Source organism: Phyllostomus discolor, chromosome 2 (genome assembly GCF_004126475.2).
Source record: "Phyllostomus discolor isolate MPI-MPIP mPhyDis1 chromosome 2, mPhyDis1.pri.v3, whole genome shotgun sequence".
Taxonomy (NCBI): Eukaryota; Metazoa; Chordata; class Mammalia; order Chiroptera; family Phyllostomidae; genus Phyllostomus; species Phyllostomus discolor.
The window spans coordinates 195,147,045-195,165,293 of record NC_040904.2 but is presented as its reverse complement, the minus strand read 5'-3'; the positions used below and the strand labels follow the sequence as shown (position 1 = coordinate 195,165,293).

Sequence of the window (18,249 nt, the reverse complement as noted above, 5' to 3'; positions counted from 1 at the left end):
TGTACCTGTTTCCACATCATTTCTCTTTCCTTTTTGAGGCAGCCACAGGACACTTGTGCAAAAAGTACCAGAGAGGTTTTTACGACAGCCTATTTCTTATTTTTACTTGAAAAAAAAAATGTCTTGCATACCAGGACACCACAACCTTGAATAACGGCTCTCTCTCTTCACCCCTGGGTGGGTCTGGGGCTATTAAGCTCCCTTGAGGTCAGGTTGGGGGTAAGGGCCAGCCTCACCTCCCCACCAGCCTCACTGGCTTTAAGTGGCTGGTCCAAGCCAACAGTGTCCCACCCCTACTTCTGGGGAGGGACGGCATCAAGGCCCTGCAATCTGGTATTACAGGGTAGCTGGTAGAGCAGGTAGCGCTTCATCGCAGCAGGCAGGGGCAGAGCAGATACCTGGCCCAGACGGGCAGCCCCCAGTGCTTTGTGCACGGACAGGCGGCTCAGGTGCAGAAGGGAGTGTGGCTCCGCTGGGAGAGAGAAGGAAGGGAAGGTAAGTAGTGCAGCCGCCAACCAGACATCCTCAGTCTATAGGGTTCCCTTCCACTTTCCTGCTCTTGAGTCTACTTTTACCTTGGTTGAGAGACATCTTAGCCACCCTGAAGTTCTGTATCTGCTCTTAGGGTGGGAAGTGTCACGCACTTCCAGTGGTGACAGTGGTGACAGTGAAGCTCTAGCTAAGGCCTCTAAGCAACAGAGCAAGGTAGCTATGACAGGGGTGCAGCTGGCCCAGAAAGGCCTGGGGAATGGGGCTGATGAAGTGAAAGGAAGCCGGCACTCCACAGCAGCTCACCCTGGGTGATAGGAGGAGAGGCATCCAGCCTCTGCTAAGTCTACAACTGCAGAGAACAGCTCAATCAGTTCCAAGCCTGGCCCCATTGGTTCCCCAAGGAGGTCCCTCCCTGCAGCCCCACCCCAAACCCTGCCTCTAAGGCTCCTCCCATTTGAGGAGGTGGCGGGGGCAGTCCCCAGTGACTCCTTCCTGGGGTTTGACTGAAGAAGTAGGTATGTGTCACACTCCGGGTGCCTAGCACTGCCTTTCAAACTTGTACACCTAGCCCAGGAGCCCTTTAGCCCTGCGCACCTCTGCTCCAGGAGCTGATAGCTCCTGTAAAGCCCTAATTCCTGGAGAGCCTCCCTCCAATCGGGGGCTCACCACTTACAGCAAGTTCCCAAGCGTCACCTCTACCTCTACTGCTGTTGGGAGGATTAAATTAGGTAACAGCTGTGAAGACCCTTAGCCATTCCCGGCACTGAATAAAGGGTTAGGGAGGCAGGTCAGATGAAGGTTCCCTCCACTTTCGTAAAGGTGTTGGGTTTCCAACCCAAAACCACAGCCACCAGTGAAAGAACACTCTCCCACACCTACCCAGGCCTCACCTCTCCTTTCGCCCAGGTACCTGATGCGGACCTGGCACTGGCCCCAGACAGCGCTTACTGCCGGATAGAGGGTCCTGCCCTTCAGTCCGCGGAACGCTGGCCCCAGGTAGGTGTCCCCAAGAGCGTAGCCCAGAGTTCCCTCCTCCATGTCCAGAACCACCAGCAGCCTCTCCGGCACCTCCAGCTGCTCACCCTGAGGTCCGGCTGGATATTGGGGGGCCCCTATCCCCTTGCTCTGATGGTATAGCTTCCCACGCCCAATGTCCCAGCCCCAAGACTCGCTGTTGCTGCCCAGCAGCGCCGCGTAGTGGTCCGCCTGCAGTGGGGCGAGGGCCGTGGCCACACCCACCACGGCGTGGGTGCCCCGCTGCTCCGGGGGCCAGCTGATTTCCCAGGCGTGCAGGCCCCTCGAGTAGCCCCTCTTACCCCGGGCCCCATCAGTGCTCTGGGCTACGGGCCGCCGTTCAAAGCACAATCCCCTTTCCTTGACCTCGATGTTCTCTGAGCAGTCCTTGGGGTTCCAGCCGTGGCGCCGTTGAGTCTCCAGGTCAGGAAAGGGAGCAGAAAGCAGTTCCTCCAAGCCTTCGGGCCGGGAGTAGTCAGGGTACAGGGCCTGTGGGGTGGGGGTGCTACTGCTGCCCCCTGCCAGGGCCGTCTGGCCCATGGAGGCGAGGAGCTGGAGGATTCCCCGAAAGAGTCTTGCTGGGGCGTTTCTCTTCTCCCAGTTGCTCTCCCCTTCGGGACTGACCTGGAGAGGAGTTAGCAGAGAAGAGGGTGTGAAGTGCGGCGACCTGGCGGAGGCTCCTCAACCAGGTGCTCCACCTTTCACCCGTTTGCTCACTTCCCCGCTCCGCCCTCCTCGCTCCCCCCTCAACTCGTCCTCACCCATCTGTCCCAGTCTCCCGAGACTCTCGCGAGTTCACGCCTTTGGGCCTCTCCAGGGCCGTCCCCCTCGCCTGCCCAGTGTCCGCGCCACCGGCGGCTCCTGAGCATCTCTTAGCTCCCCCAGCGGGGAGGTCGCGGGTTCCGCGGCACGTGGGGCGAAGGACGCTGGCGGTTTTCACCTCCAGCGCCTCCCCCAGGTTTTGCCCCACCTGGGCGCAAACTGGACCTTCCTGGGTGGTTAACCCTCTAGTTGCCGCCCCAGGCTGCGCCCCACACCGAGGCCACGCCCCCACGAGGAGACCATCTGGGGCGGTTAGTCCCTTTCTGGCATCGCTTTGGGGTCTCTGGAGGTCTGTTCCCCACTGTCAGTATCCTTGAGTCCCCGGGGCAACCGACTCCTGAACCCCTAGATATGAGGGGCATGGAGTCAAGGGGGTTCTTGCATTGTGCTGGCCTCGATTTCCATGGGCTTGTCATTCTGGGTCACTGTTCCTGGGTAGGTCTCTCTCCGACCCAATTGTGAGTCGGCCCGTTCTATGTCTGAGGTTCCGAACACTGTCTTTCGGGCCTTGAGCAGTAAATGGCATAGGTCTCCATGCTGTTCTAGTCTTGGTCCTGGATGCCCGTCCATTCTCATGTCTCATTAGGGAGAGTGTAGTGATTAAGATCTCGGTCGTGAGTGAAACTATGCCACTAATTAGCTGTGTCCTTGGGGAGGTTACCAAACTTCTCTGAACCTGTTTTCTGCCGTGTAAAATGGGTAACAATGGTGGTACTTACCTCACAGGGTTGTTGTGGAGTTGAAATAATCCCGTTAAAGCACTCAGTCTGGAATCAGGTACTCAGTATGCACTCACTAATCATAGCCATTATGATGTATTTAACACGTACTAAGCGCCCCCTCTGAGGAGAGACAGTATACTACAGTGGTGGAGGATGCAGGCTGTGCATCCTCAGTGGGGAGGAGCGAGGCTGACTGGGTGTGGACGCCTGAAGGCCAGTGTGCACACGTGACCTTGGGTAAATTTCTTAACCTCCCTAGTGCTGTTTCTTTTTCTGTAAAACGGAAGTGCTGTTGGTATCTACTGCATGAGATATTCATGAGAACTCAGTGAGGTTTTATACATGTGAAGTGCTTGGAGCGGTTTCTGGTTTAAATGTGATCATGTGTGCTAAGCACAGAGGATTGAGCGGTGAATCCTCAAACAGTTTACAAGGACATTTATAAAAACCGTTTACCATGTAGTAGATGAAATTACAGAGGTGTAATGAAAGTGTATGGGGGTAAAAAGGATGGGACTGCTAACCAGGGATCAAGCGGTTAGGAAAGGAAAGTGTCCTGGAAGAGATGACACTTGGCCGAATCTCAGCGAGTGGCTAGCAATTGGCCTGAGAGGCGTTTCTGCAGGACGGGGGTGAGTTTAGGGTTGCAGCATGTAGAAGGCATTCCAGACGGAGCCGACATTAAAAAAGCCAGAAGCTGTAGTTGGGTTTGGGGAAGTTCAAAGACTTCAGGGTTGCTGCAGCCAGAAAGGAAGCAGGGAGACAAACCTAGAGGAGTTGGTGCCGGCTGAAGGAGGCCTTGTAGGACAAGCTAAAGAACGCAAATGTTCGCTTGTGGACAGGGGAGCCAAGGAGGAGACAAGTGGCGGGGGGAACAAGGTCAGATACCCAGTTTAGAAAAACCACCCTGCAAGGGCTCATGGATGTGGACAACGGTGTAATGATTGATGAGGGGAGGAGGGATAAGGGTACTGCATGGTAATGGAAAATAATACAATAAAGATTATACATATATATTTTAAAATATTTTGTTCATTTATTTTTAGAGAGATGGGAAGGGAGGGAGAAAGAGAGGGAAAGAAGCTGTGCGAGAGAAACATTGTGTGGTTACCTCTCACACACCCCCAACTGGAAATCTGGCCCACAAGCCAGGCATGTGCCCTGACTGGGAATTGAACCAGTGACCCCTGGGTTCACCAGCCAGTGCTCAGTCTACTCAGCCACACCAGCCAGGGCTATATATTTTAAAAATTAAATGTTTTAAAATGGTAAAAAAAAAAAAAAAAAGAAAAAGAAAAGCTACCCTGACAGCAATGTTGAGGAGGATTCAAAGGACATAGGGCATGAAGCACCGAGACTGGTTCTAGCAGCCCAGGTGACAAGTCTCAAAAGACTGAAATAAGGCAGTAGAAAAAAGAATGAAAAGAATCCAAGGAACACTGAGAGGGCCCTGGTCAGGTAGCAATGTCCTGGTAAGCCAAGGCTGCAGGTTTGATTCCCAGTCAAGGCACATACAAGAATCAACTGATGAATGCATAAATAAAGTGGAACAATAAATCAATGTTTCTCCCCCTGCCCTTAAAACCAATAAATAAAAAATTTAAAAAAAAACCACTGATAGAATCGCCAGATTTGGTAACTGGTTAGATGCTGAGGCCAGGGAAAGGAAAGGGAGAGAGGTGTTGAGCCTGGAAGAGTTTGTCAGATGGTGGTGCCACTAACAAAGATGGAGATGACAGGAAGAGGAGCCCCTAACAAAGGAGATGACAGGAAGCGGAGCAACTTGGGGCAGGTGCCAGAGGGTGGGAGAGAGAGATAGTGAGTCCAATTTAGGACATGTTTTTTTCGAGGTGTCTAGGCAACAACCAGAAGGAACCATCCAGAACACACTTGACAATGACAGGAACGGAGGAGGAGGTAGAGACCTGGGGAAGAAATGAATCTGGGAGATGCGTCAGCCTTTATCCAGGCAGTGAACTATGAGAATCAATGAGGGGTTTGGAGAGACTGTGCAGAGTGAGAAAAGGGGTCAAGGAGAATACAGTGTAGCAGAGAATTCAGGCTTGATTACTTACAAGCTTTTGTGGTCAAGCCATGTGTCAAGCATTGTGCTACAAGCTTCACATTTTGGGAGGATAGAGTCAGGAGAAGTGTGGGGACAACTCTGCCTGGTAGTCAACATTACCCTCGAAAATTGCATACCCCCATTAGGTACAGCATATGTTAGTTTGAGTCAAATACAATATGTGGCAGCACAGGTACAGAGTGGGGCAAAAGTAGATTTAAAGTTGTTTGAATGGAAAATAATATAATAATTAGCTCTGGCTGATGTGGCTCAGTGGTTGAGTGCCAGCCTGCTAACCAGAGGGTTGCAATTTCGATTCCCGGTCAGGGCACATGCCTGGGTTGCTGGTCAGGTCCCCAGTAGAGGACGTGCAAGAGGCAACCACACATTGATGTTTCTCTCCCTCTCTTTCTCCCTCCCTCCCCCTTTCTAAAAAATCAATAAAATCTTTAAAAAATAAAACAATATAATAATTAATAAATAATTCAAGAATAAACTGTTTCATGTACTTACAATTATAAACTCCATTTGCCCCACACTGTACAATGATGTACAGAATAAAATTTTATAATATTTTAATTAAAGAGACAGGAGAAAGCATATTAAAAAGAAAGATGTAAACCTGAATACTTGTCATCCACCCAATCTGGATATTCTTGCCAGTGTGACAACAGAAATAATGACATCATGACAGTGGATAGTGGCCTATGAGTATCAGTGGAGGATCTGTGTGATAGCCAAGTTGATGAAGGCTAAGCGAGCCTAAGTCACAGCCAACTCCAATTCAGCCTGAGAAGTTGCTGGTTGTTTCAAACATGGTATTTAGCAATTGTTGCCACTGGATCTTGAACTGCTTGAATATTTGTTGATCATAGCTTAAATATTCCATGCTGCTACAAGTAATTTAACATTTTGCTTTTATATTGATGTGTAACATACATGAAGTACACTAATCCTAAACTGCTCAGTGGATTTTTACATACAGTGGTACCTTGGTATGCATCATTAATTCATTCTGTGATGAGTGCTGAAACCAATAAGCGCCAGAAGATAAAGCATTTTCTCTTGTGAAGCATTTTCTTGTACAAGTTCTAGCAAGTGCGACGAGTCCTGACACATTTTTTTTCTTATCAAAGTGAGACAAGTACAGGGTCTGACAAGTTCTGAAGCCAGCGAGTACTGTGTTATGTTTATATTTATATTGCTACGTGACCACCATTTCTAGCATCAAGATCAAGTGTATCTCCAGCATCCCACAAGGCTCCTTCTTGCCCCTACCCTAGCACTACATCCCTAAAAGTCACTAGGATTTGACCTCTATCAGTATAGATTAGCTCTGCCTCTTATTCAATTTCATATAAATGAAACCATATATTATGTGTTGCATTTTTAAATTTTTATTTTTAAGCCTGTTTTAAAAATATTTTATTTATTGTTAGAGGAGAGGAGGGAAAAAGAGGGAGAGAAACATCCATGTGCGAGAGATGCATCAATCCGTTGCTTCTAGCATGCCCCCAGTTGGGGACCTGGGCCACAACCCAGGCATGTGCCCTCACTGGGAATGGAACCTGTGACCTTTCAGTTCAGAGGCTAACACTCAGTCCACTGAGCCACACCCACCAGGGTGTATTGTTATTGTTGTTTTTTAAAATCCTCACCTGAGGACCCTCTGCCTCTTGTGTGTGTCCCCACCAGGGACCAAACCCACAGTCTAGGCATGTACCGTGACCAGGAATCGAACCTGCAAACTTTCAGTTTACAGGACAACTGCTCCAACTACCGAGTCACACCAGTCAGAGCTAGTAGGTATTTTGTGTCTGACTTATTTTTCTCAACATTATGTCTGTAAGTCGTCCATGTTGTTGCATGAAATAGTAGCTCATTATTTTGTTTTACAGTATCTCATTGCATGTATATACTACAATGTATCTATTGATGGGATTTGAATTATTTATAATAATTCTTATTAGTTGGAATTATTTCCAACTAATAGCTAATAGTTTTTGGCTATTATAGAAAAAGACGCCATGTTCATTATTGTGTAAGTTTTTTGGTGGACCAAAGCAGTCATTTCTATGGGTGCATACTTATATAAGCAATTGCTGGTTTATAAAAATGTACAATGCATACATTTAACTATATCTATAATTTTCAGGTTTCTCTCCATAGATCACTTTTATTTAGAAATTAAATCATTCAGGTATTTGGCAGTATGGAACACTTCAACATATCTATGAAGATTTGAACTGATCTTTTCTTCCTGTTCATTATATCTTTATCTTCTGGGGATTTTATCAGTTCTTCAAACTTTTTAAAAAAGATTTTATTGATCTACTTTTTAGAGGGAGCAAAAGGGGGACAGAAACATCAACATGAAGTTGCCTCTCATGCACCCCACACTGGGGACCTGGCCCAGGCATGTGCCCTGACTGGGAATCGAACCATTTGGTTTGCAAGCTGACAATCCGCTGAGCCACACCAGCCAGGGCCATTCCTCAAGCTTTTTATTAGTGCTTCTTTGTGGCTCTCAAGAAGCCCTTCAATTTTGTTCACAAGCCACTTGCTAGGCCACTTAAATGCATTTCATTTCTTTGTTAATAAAAAAATCCTTAAAATCCTAAACACATTCTTCCCAATATGTATGGATTGGTTTAGGCTTGATTATTTTCCTGTCTGATATAAATGATGCAACTGGAAATACTAAAGAACTTCCAACTCTTCCAGCTCATTCCACATTGATATTAGGGTCAGCATTCATGGCTCTGGGAGTCAGGGAGGAATCTCAGCCTCATGTATGTGGCTATGAAATAGCAAATCATGCTTAGATCAGCTGAGTGAAGGATAGGGGTGATGCTGGGGGAGGCAGACTTCAATGGCTTTATGAACACACTTCATGAAGTGCATGTGGTACCTTAGCATGGTACTGCTGCTTGCAATCAGCAACAGTAAAGCCAAGGTCATTCTCTTGAAGGACCTACTCAACTTCTAGAACCAAATCAGGAAAAGGGCTGCAGTCACTCAGGACTTTGCATTTGATTGCTAAAGTACAATTTTTTTTCTTTATGGCATGGGGATCTGTACCCCTATAGAACATGTCTGGCTTTATTAAACACAGAGCTACACTGCCACCATGAGAGAGGAGGTCATTAATTGCCTTGTGTATCTAATTTGGAAATACAAAAGCAGTTGGGCTTTTCCCTCCCAAGAAGATACCAGCCTTATTATATTCTGGAAGATAGCCCAGTAATTCTTTTCAGTAGCTCTGGATGGGTTTTGCTGCCTATTCCCCCACAGATACAGCCTACCCAGCAGTCAGTTTGCATGCTTTTGAGGTTAAAGTGGTTTCTAAAACTGTTAGGCCATCTGTGGCTGGTTTTGAAATCCTCCCATCCAAAGGCAGTCTTCTCTGGCAGGAGGTTTGAACTGTGACTTGAGACTAAGAGCTTTGCTTTTCTGCTTTTCTTTCTTTTCTTTTTTCTTTCTTGTTGTATATTGCCATTGTTAGTAATAGATTTCTGGTTCATTTCTTCCAGGCATAAATTTAGTGTTCTTTCAGTTTTCATTCCAGAATTATCACATGAGCCCTGACCGGTGTGGTTCAGTTGTTGGGCATCCTCCCACAAAGCGAAGGGTCACCATTGGCCACTGATCAGTGTTTCTTTCTAGCATCGAAGTTTCTTTCCATCCTTTTCTCTAAAATAAATATATTTTTAATTTTTTTCCATCACGGAAAGAGATTGTTGTTAAATTTGGTTGCATGTCCAATGAAATGATTAGATTGACTTCAGATGGGTACTGTTATACGGAAAAAACGCATCTTAAAACACCAGAATCTAGTTTTAAAAACAAAACACAAGAATCGCAGTGAGATTCACAAGATACACAATTAAAGGTCCAGAACTGGTGCCAAGAAATCATACATAGTCCAGTCTCCCATCTCATACTCGTGCGGAATGGTGGCTGGAGACCCTCTGCCCTATTTAATCTGAGTAGTGCTGAGTTCGCATTAAATATGTATATGATGAAACACCACCACACCGCATCTCATTTAAACCTCACAACAAGTATATCACAATTTTTACAGATTCGGAAACCGAGGCTTGGAAAGGTTAAACAAGCCATCCTGCAAAACCTAAGAATGGTAACCAGCTGGCGACTGCAGGAAATGTCAGCCGCACCGGAGATGCCGAGCCCAGATGCCGAGCCCCACAACGCCGCCCGAAGCCCAGTTACGTAACAGCAGCCAAATCGCGCGGGCGGGGCCGCTGACTCACAGCAAGCGAGAGAGCCGGAGGGCCACGGGCGCGGGCAGCGGCCGGAGAGGCTGGCGCGCCCCCCAGCGGCCACGCCCGTTGCTAGGGTCTCGTCCCAGCTCGCCTCTCCTCCCGCCAGCGACCAAGCCAGGAGCCCTTCACCTGGGGCCCCGCCCCGGACGGCCTCTTCCGCCCCGCCCACCTCCTTCCGGCGCCAGCGTTTGCGTCTGGAAAGTTCTGTCCCGGAACAAAGGCGCTGGGGCGGAAGCGCGGCCCGCTAGGCCGGTTTCTAATGGGCAGTTACTCCAGCCCCGGGCTCCAGAGTAGAGAGGAAGGGACTAGGGCTTCTGCACCCCGAGTTTCATTACGTTTAAAGGGCTGCTGCCTTCCATCCTTCAAAAGTTTTTTCTTTTGCTTCCCCGTCTCCCTCTCCTTCCTGCTATCAATGCAATTATACCTAGGGACCCTCCGCGGGGGAGAATCCTTTTGTTCACCCCGGAAGTTGGAGGCCGGAAGGAGGAGACACAGGTTATGCTGGAAACCGCAGCATAAAGGAGCACACCTACTGCAATAACCAGTGCCTCTTCAACGCTGCCAGCCTTGCTCGATAAGTCGGCTAGTCATCCAAAGTTTTTGTTTATCCTTGCTAATTTCGTTTTAAAAATCCTCACTTGAGGATACTTTCTATCGTTGGCTTTAGAGAGAAATGAAAGGAGAAGGAGGGAAACATCTGTCTGCCGCCTCCCGCACGTACCCCGACAGGGGACTGAACCCGCAGCCTTTTGGTGCAGGAGAGGGTGGCCCCGGTGAACTGAGCCACCCAACCAGGGCATATCCTTGCTAATTTTTAAAATACTGCCTCAGCTATTGGGAGTTTTCTTTCTGCCTTTATATCGTTTAGGGTCTCTACTTCCTTGTAGTGAATCCTAACTGGGGCGATCTCCCTGGCTTGTTCTTTCTTCAGTCCTCACCTGTGATTCTCAAAGTAGAGGGAGGAGGTAGGCACATTTCCTCTACACAAAGACAAATCCACAATGACGGAGGGTATCTTTAATTACTTTTAGAAAGCACATTTAATACTCATTCAGTAAGTATTTATTGAGCACTTACTGTGTAGCATGCACTGTGCCAGGCAGTAGAATGTGGTGCGAAACTCAAGGTCTGTTAGAGTTAGAAGAAGCCAACGCAGAAGTCCTTGATGACATCTAGAAGGGAACAAACTTGACTCACACATTTATATATAAAGACAATTGTGTTTACACAATCAAGGAAAAGCAGGGAATTATGTGAGGGGATCCTAATTTGGATTAGGTGTCAGGAAAGGCCTTTCTGAGGAGGTCCCATTTAATCAGGCCTAGAGGGTGAGTGGGATTTAGCTGAGTTCCACATATAAGTGAGTAAGTGAGCCCTGGCTGGTGTGGCTCGGTGGATTGAGCGCTGGCCTGCTAACCACAGGGTCACCAGTTTGATTCCTTCGATTCCCAGTCAGCGCACATGCCTGGGTTGCAGGCCAGGGCTCCAGTACAGGGTGCCTGAGAGGCAACCACACATGGATGTTTCTCTCCCTCTCTTTCTCCCTCCCTTCCCCTCTAAAAAGAACTAAAATCTAAAACAAAAAAAGTATAAATGAAAGCCCTGAAGCGGGAGGCAGCTGAGGTCTGAGGAACTGGAAAGAGGGCTGTGTGGCCCAAGTGTAGCTCATGCCCAATAGCAAAGGTTGTGACACACCTTGCTGGGCTTTGCGTATAGACCACGGTGCTGAATATTTTATCCTCAGAACAGTAGGAAAGACTGAGGGGTTAAAACAGAAGGTTCTCTTTACAATTGAAAAAGCTCACTGTAGCTACTTAGAGAAGATAATTGGATGAGAGAAAGAGTGGAATCACAAAGACTATTTAGGAGGCTACCGTAGTAGTTCCAGGGAGTGATAATAGTTTGGGTAAGAGAGGTGTCACATGATGGAGAGAAGTGGATGGATTCATGATACATTTGGAAGTAGAACAGGTCACACTTGGTGGTAGATTCAGTGGGGACTAGTGGGAAGATGTTGCTGAGGGAGAAAAAATGACAAGATGACCCTGGGTTTCTGGATGGAACGTAGGAACATAGGACATAGGGAATGCTCAGAAAAAGCAGTTAGGGAACAAGATACAGAATTTGTCTGGATACGTTAAGTTTGAGATGCTGGTAAGTCTTAAAAGTGGAGAAGTAGGAGGTTAGCTGTATAAGCCTGGGACTGAGAAAAGAGTTCTTGGTTGGAAATAAAAATTTGGAGTGTCCCATGTTCGATTCCCAGCCAGGGTACATTCCTGGGTTGCAGGCCATAACCCCCAGCAACCGCACATTGATGTTTCTCTCTCTCTCTCTCCCTCTCTCTCCCTCCCTTCCCTCTCTAAAAATAAATAAATAAAATCTTTAAAAAAATAAAAATAAAAATTTGGGACTCAGCTCTGACTGGTGTGGCTCAGTGGATTAAGTGCCAGCCTGTGAACTGAAAGGTTGCTGGTTTGGTTGCAGGCTGGGTCCCTGGCTGGGGGCTTGCAAGGGGCAGCAGATCAATGTATCTCTCAAACATCACATGGATGTTTCCCTCCTTCTCTATCTCCCTCCTTTCCCCTCTCTCTGTTGAAAGAAACCAATCAGTTGTCTCTTCCATGCCCTCAGCCAGGGACCTGGCCTACAACCTAGGCATGTGCCCTGACTGGGAATCGAACCAGTGACCTTTAAGTTCGAAGGGTGACACTGAATCCACTAAGCTACACCAACCAGGGCGTATAGTTGATTTTATTTTACTTTTACTTTTTTCTGGCAGAAATGATTTTCTTCCTTTTTTTATTGTTTATTTTACTACAGTTGTCCCAATTTATTTTTACAGTTATTTTTATGGTTAGTTTTCATTTTGGCTATTGTTTGTAAAAGCTAGGCTGTCTGTGTAGGTAGGAAGTATAGTTTTTCTAAAACAAGTGTTTATTTTGTACTGAAAATACCATTGCACTTTTACACTATTTGTATACATGTGGTGACATTAATGCTGAACTGCAAAGTTCAGGAATTAAAATGTGATGCTGTAATTCTAATAAATAAATATTTAAAAACTAAAACTAAAATGTATAAACATAATTTAAATAAAGTACTCAAAACATCACTTTTTCACTATTTTACTACATTTTTGTATTAATTTGCTAAAACTGCCATAACTAAATACTACATAGTTTAAACAGAAGTTAATTTTCTCACAGATCTGGAGGCAAGAAGTCCAACAGCAAGGTGTCAATAGGTTTGGTTTCTTCTGAGGCTTCTGTTCTTAGCTTGCAGGTGGCTGCCTTCTTGTGTCCTCACAGTCGTCTTCTCTATGCATGGGTGCCTTGTGTCCAAATTTTCCTTCTTACACTGATACCAGTCAGATGGGATTTGAGCCACCTAAATAGCCTCATTTTAACTTAATCATATTTTTAAAGGCCCAGTCTCCAAATACAGTCATTCTGAGGTTTGGGGGTGGCGGGGGGGAGAGTTAGAGCTTCAACATATGAATTTTAGGAGGACACAATTCAGCCCATAACAATTTTACTGTCATCTGTGCTCTTGAAGCTATTTGTCTGTGTCTGTAGGGTCATGTATGAAAACGCCACACTGTGAGTCACTAGCTTGAAATCAGCCATGGTAGGAGTATTTACAGCAGAGAAATAAGCAAATAGTAAAAATTAGGGCTTTATTTCTCCCTGGAGAGCCTGTTAAACATTTACCACCACATCACAGCTATAGATGTCATTTAATCTTTGGAGTATAATCTGAATGTGAAAAATGAGAAACCCATGCACACACACATCTTTTGTTGAAATGTTGCAAACTATGGATGATAGAGATACAACGAAAATACAGGTGTTATCAAAATGCTTTCCACTGAGTCACAGAAACTCTGACCAAATGGTATTTAAGGACATTTATTATTTCACATAAAAGAAAATCCAGGGTAGCAGGGAATTCTGGGAAAGAAGCTTCCTTGCTCTTATGAGAAAGTAGCAAAAAGGAACTCTGTCTGAATACGACTGGTTTCAGTTGGGTCCCTGAATGCTACCTGCAGCCATGACACAACACGGGGGGAAACCCAGCCATGGGAGAAGGCAGTTCTGTGGACTGCAGTCCTGGGAAGGATAGTTGAGCAAAAGGGTCAGCCATCCTGAGACTCAGCTCTAGCTCCCTGTCTCCATATGGGTGTTCCACTACCACTGCAATCTCAGTAAGTCTCAGAGAAAGTGGTCACCTTCTGCAGCTCCAGGTTCAAACCTCTCCGCTGCTTTTCACTGCCAATGCTATTTTTCCAGGAACCCTAGATTCAGCCAAACCCTGACTATATTCCTCTTCTCCACACCCTGTGTCTTTTCCATTATTGAGTCCTGTTGAAATTTCCTCCCCATGCCATCTTCTTACTTCAGGCCCTTATCATCCTCAGCTTCTCATTCTTTCTACTTCAAGGTTCTCCCACCTCCGATGAATCCTATACCATATATCTATTTAATCTGCATTTCTTATATGAGGGGGCACCCCAAAAAACCTGTAATTATCTTCTGAAGGGCATGCCACTTGTAGAATAGGCTTCCCCACTAGGTGAGTGTTCTAGGAACCCATCTGTACCAGTGTGCTAGCTGACGTTGTTATGAGAGGCTGTGTCCAGCTTCAGTGAAGTTTTTTTGAAGACTAAACATGCCTGCCCATTTCATGATTGGTGATTTACGGGTGCACCTGCCAACATCACACATTTTTGACCAAAAAATGGCACGACCCCCATGCTCCACCCTCCCCATTCTTCAGATCTCCCCTGAGCGGCTTTTTTTTTGTTTCCATATGAAAAAGTCCTCAAAGGGAAACATTTGCCACTGTGGAAGAGGTGAAACAAAAGACTCCAGCAGCACTACAGGCATCAAAATTGACAAGTTCAAAAACCATTTTGAGCAGTGGAAAAACATTTCAATACATGTAGTGCATCAAATGGAGAGTATTTTGAAAGTGACTGACATTTAAACATGTATGAATAAGTACACAGCTTTTTATAATTAAATTCTGGGGTTTTGAGGGGCCTCCCCTGGTGTATTTTAGGAACTTAGTTTCTTAAGTTTTATTGAACTCCTCCACTTCTCTCTGTCTAATAAATGGACTATCTACTCTATTATTAGAACTAATAAGGTAGCAGGATACATGACATATCCAGAAAAACCAATAGCTAAGACGATGTGGCACTAATGCAGAAATAGCCAGACATACCAATGGAAAATAATAGTTCAAAAACTATATAGATAGATAGATAGATAAAGATGACATTTCAAATCAGAATGGAAAAATGGGATTAATCAACAAATGGTGCTGAGAAAATCAGCTTTCTTTTGTAAAATGTTAGATCCCTATCTCACACTATACACAAAAATCATTTCAGATGAATTTAAGACTAAAAACCACACAATGAAATATTGTTCAGCAATGAAAAGAGATGGAGTACTGATATGGACTACAAAATGGATGGATCTTAAAAACATGATGCCAAGAGTAGGGAGCCAGTTATAAAGGACCACCCATTGTATGGTTTCATTTATGTAAAGTGTACAGAATTGGCACATTTGTAAAGACAGAAAGGGGATTAGTGGTGGCCAGGGGCAGGAGTGGAAGGGAGGATTGAGATGCACATGGCTAAGGGGTAGAGGGCTTCTTTTAGGGGTGATGAAAATGTTCTAAATTTCATTGTAGTGATGGTTGCACAACTCTGAACATACTAAAAGCCGTTGCATTGTACATTCTAAGTGGATGAATTTTATGGTACATTAAATGTTAATAAAGCTTTTTAAAAACTGTTCTCTTAGGGAGAAAAAAAGGAAGAATGAATGTTAGATAGGCAGGTGGCAGTCTCTGCCACAGTTAATATCCAAATCAAAAAGAGCTTCTCCAAATCAATTTTATTATTTTTTAAAGATTTTATTTATTTATTTTTAAAGAGAGGGGAAGGGAGGGAGAAAGAGAGGGAGAAAAACATCCATGTGTGTTTGCCTCTCACCTGCCCCCCACTGGGGACCTGGTCCACAACCCAGGCATGTGTCCTGACTGGGAACTGAACTGGTGACCCTTTGGTTCACAATCCAGCACTCAATCCACTGAGCCACACCAGCTAGGGCCAATTTTAAAACTTAATGACATAACAGGAACATGAGAAAGAATATGAAAAGACAATTTGTAAAATAAAACAAATACAAGTACATGGATGCACAAAAACAAACCATGTCACTAACAATAAAAATGCAAATTAAAATGACATACCTATTTTTCAACCTATTATGATTGGCAAAGGTAAGCATGTATCCTCGAACTAGAAACTGCACCTTCTAAGACGGGATCCCACAGAGCCATGTTACTCAACTCTGTGGACCAGCAGTGCTGGCATCACTCACGGGGTCAGGAGCTTCGTTTTAATCTGATCCTCAGGCAATTCCTATGCACGTGACAATTTCAGAAGTACTTGTACAGAGGACTTATGCAGAATAGTAAGGATATATCTATGAGGACTTTTGATGCAGCACTGTTTATAATGTGGACAATTTTTTAAAAATATTTTATTTATTTATTTTTAGAGAGGGAAGGGAGGGAGAAAGAGAGAGAGAGAGAAACATCAATGTGCGGTTGCTGGGGGTTATGGCCTGCAACCCAGGAATGTACCCTGGCTGGGAATCGAACCTGGGACACTTTGGTTCCCAGCCCGCGCTCAATCCACTGAGCTACACCAGCCAGGGCTAATGTGGACAATTTTTAAAGTTAATATCCATCAATAGGGAACAGTTTAATAATTATCACATATCCACATAATGGAAGATTAGACAACTATCAAACAGAAAGAGGTGGATCTATGTTTAGTGATATGAGACATGTCCAAAATGTATTTTTATAGATTTTTAAATACATATTTTGTTTATTTTTTAGAGGGGAAGGGAGGGAGGAAGAGAGGGAGAGAAACACTGATCAGTTGCCTCTCATATGTCCCCAACCAGCATGCGTCCGCAAGAATCAAACTGGTGACCTTTCGGTTTGCAGGCCAGCACACTCAATCTACTGAGACATACCAACGAGGGCACAAAACATATCTTTAAATGACAATAACCCAGCTGATGAACAGTATATATGATCGATAACATTTGTGTTTTTTAAACATCTTCATTAATAAATTAACTTTATTAAAAAATGAGAGTGGTGCTGAGGGAGACCATAGACTTTTATGTTCCTCTTATATACTTCTCTATTATTTTATTTTAATTATTACTTTTATAATCAAAGGAGATACCATTTAGAACAGTTATGGAGGGAAGGATGTTATCAAGGAAGATGGAGTATCTACTCTTATTACACATTGCAGATTCAGTCCTTCAACAAAACACAAAATAACAACTCCAATGGCTCCTCACAGCTTTTAGGATCAAGTCCACATTCCTTAGTGTGATCCAGCTCTGTTTGCTGATCTTGCCTCACCCCACTACGTACACCTACCTACGGTTCCAGCCAGCAGAACTACCTGCTTTCCTTGCACAGCCACTGAGCTTTTTCTCCTCCAGGCCTTACCAAAGGTGCTTCCTCTGGACTCAGTGAGCTGAATATATGATATTAAATATTCCCATGTACAATGAAATTATGCCCTGGCACTAAGTAAAAGCTCTGTAAGTGTTGGGGGGCATTATTATGACCACTCATTATATTGAATTACTTGTTTACTTAACCCTGTCACTGGACTGTAAGGTCCCTGAGAACAGGGACTGTGTTTTACAGTCCTTGAGATCCCAGCAGGCACCACCTGGCACAGAGTGTTTAACAAAAGTGTGTTAAAACATATTTGTCTGTTAACTATATTACCCAAGCTAGTCAGGACAGGAGGTAATATTTCCTGATTTCCAGCCCACCACATCTTCCATTGGACCACTTTGTAACACACTATTTCACAATTAGTCACATGGTATCTTACCTTGTTGCAAAATTGTTTTATTTATATTAGATTCCACAAGATTGGTAATCTCCTCCTTTCCCTAGGCAGGAATTGTGTCATAAACATTAACCACCCTGGGTCTTAGTTTCCTCTTCTTTCAAATACTATCTGTCTCACAGGTGTGCAGATTAAATATCACTTGTAAAGGCATCTCACACCATGTCTAGCACAAAATATTTGTTGCATCTCAACGTCTCTGTTTTCGTCTCCTTCAACAAGTCACAGGCCAGAGTGCCTGGGTTTGGCTATATCAGTGCTTAACTGTTGTCCGAAGAGCATTTTAGTGGGCACATGTAGGATTTTCTCCCCAAAAGTCTTGCATCAAACCTGTCCAGGACATGAGGAGGAGTGAAATGCTCCCAAACTGGTTTAGTAATCCGTACAGTGCTTTAGCATAGATTAGACTCACACTTTATCTCTGGCAGTTGGTGTAGTTAAGCCTCTTTTACAAATGAGAAAGTGGAGTCTTAGGTAAGTTGCTAGTAAACTACAGATTTGCCAGGACTCCAACTCAGGTCGTTTTGGGCTTGGGCTTCTTCCATTCCAAAGCTGTATCTGAAAATAACGAAAGGCCGGGCCCGGTGTGTGTGTGAGGGGCGGGGTGGGGTGGGGGAGGTTAGGTAGGAGGGAAGCCGGGAATCAGTCCACTTGCCTTGGTATTTTTGCTGCTCTTTCCCCGCCTGTTGCTTCAGGGGATGAGTTTCCTTTGCTTTCACAGCGCTTTGCATTGGGGAAGTCCGGCCCCTTTAAGGTCTCAGGTAACGGACAGCCCCGCCCCCAACCCTACCCTCCGCTCTGTTCTAAGCCCCGCCCCCTGTCTTAGGCCCTTGGCCAATCCCTCACCGGGTTCCCGGGTTTGAGAGAAGGAATTTG

At 45.3% G+C, this 18,249-nt stretch overlaps 1 protein-coding gene across 4 annotated transcripts; it reads right to left on the bottom strand.

The window, feature by feature from the left end:
- Window positions 1–90: 90 nt before the first annotated feature.
- On the bottom strand, window positions 91–18,149 carry SPSB2 (splA/ryanodine receptor domain and SOCS box containing 2). 4 transcript variants are annotated; one of them, XM_028533334.2, is made up of 4 exons: window positions 18,029–18,149; window positions 10,479–10,573; window positions 1,383–2,130; window positions 91–472 (listed from the first exon to the last, which is right to left on the bottom strand). In XM_028533334.2, the coding sequence occupies exons 3-4, from the start codon at window positions 2,044–2,046 to the stop codon at window positions 294–296; spliced, it is 843 nt and encodes a 280-aa protein (XP_028389135.1). In that variant the 5' UTR covers window positions 2,047–2,130; window positions 10,479–10,573; window positions 18,029–18,149; the 3' UTR covers window positions 91–293. The 4 variants fall into 4 exon arrangements, with proteins under 4 accessions (XP_028389135.1, XP_035873243.1, XP_035873245.1 ...); XM_036017350.1 differs by lacking the exons at window positions 10,479–10,573; window positions 18,029–18,149 and adding an exon at window positions 2,268–3,191; XM_036017352.1 differs by lacking the exons at window positions 10,479–10,573; window positions 18,029–18,149 and adding an exon at window positions 2,306–2,673.
- Between the last annotated feature and the right edge of the window lie 100 nt (window positions 18,150–18,249).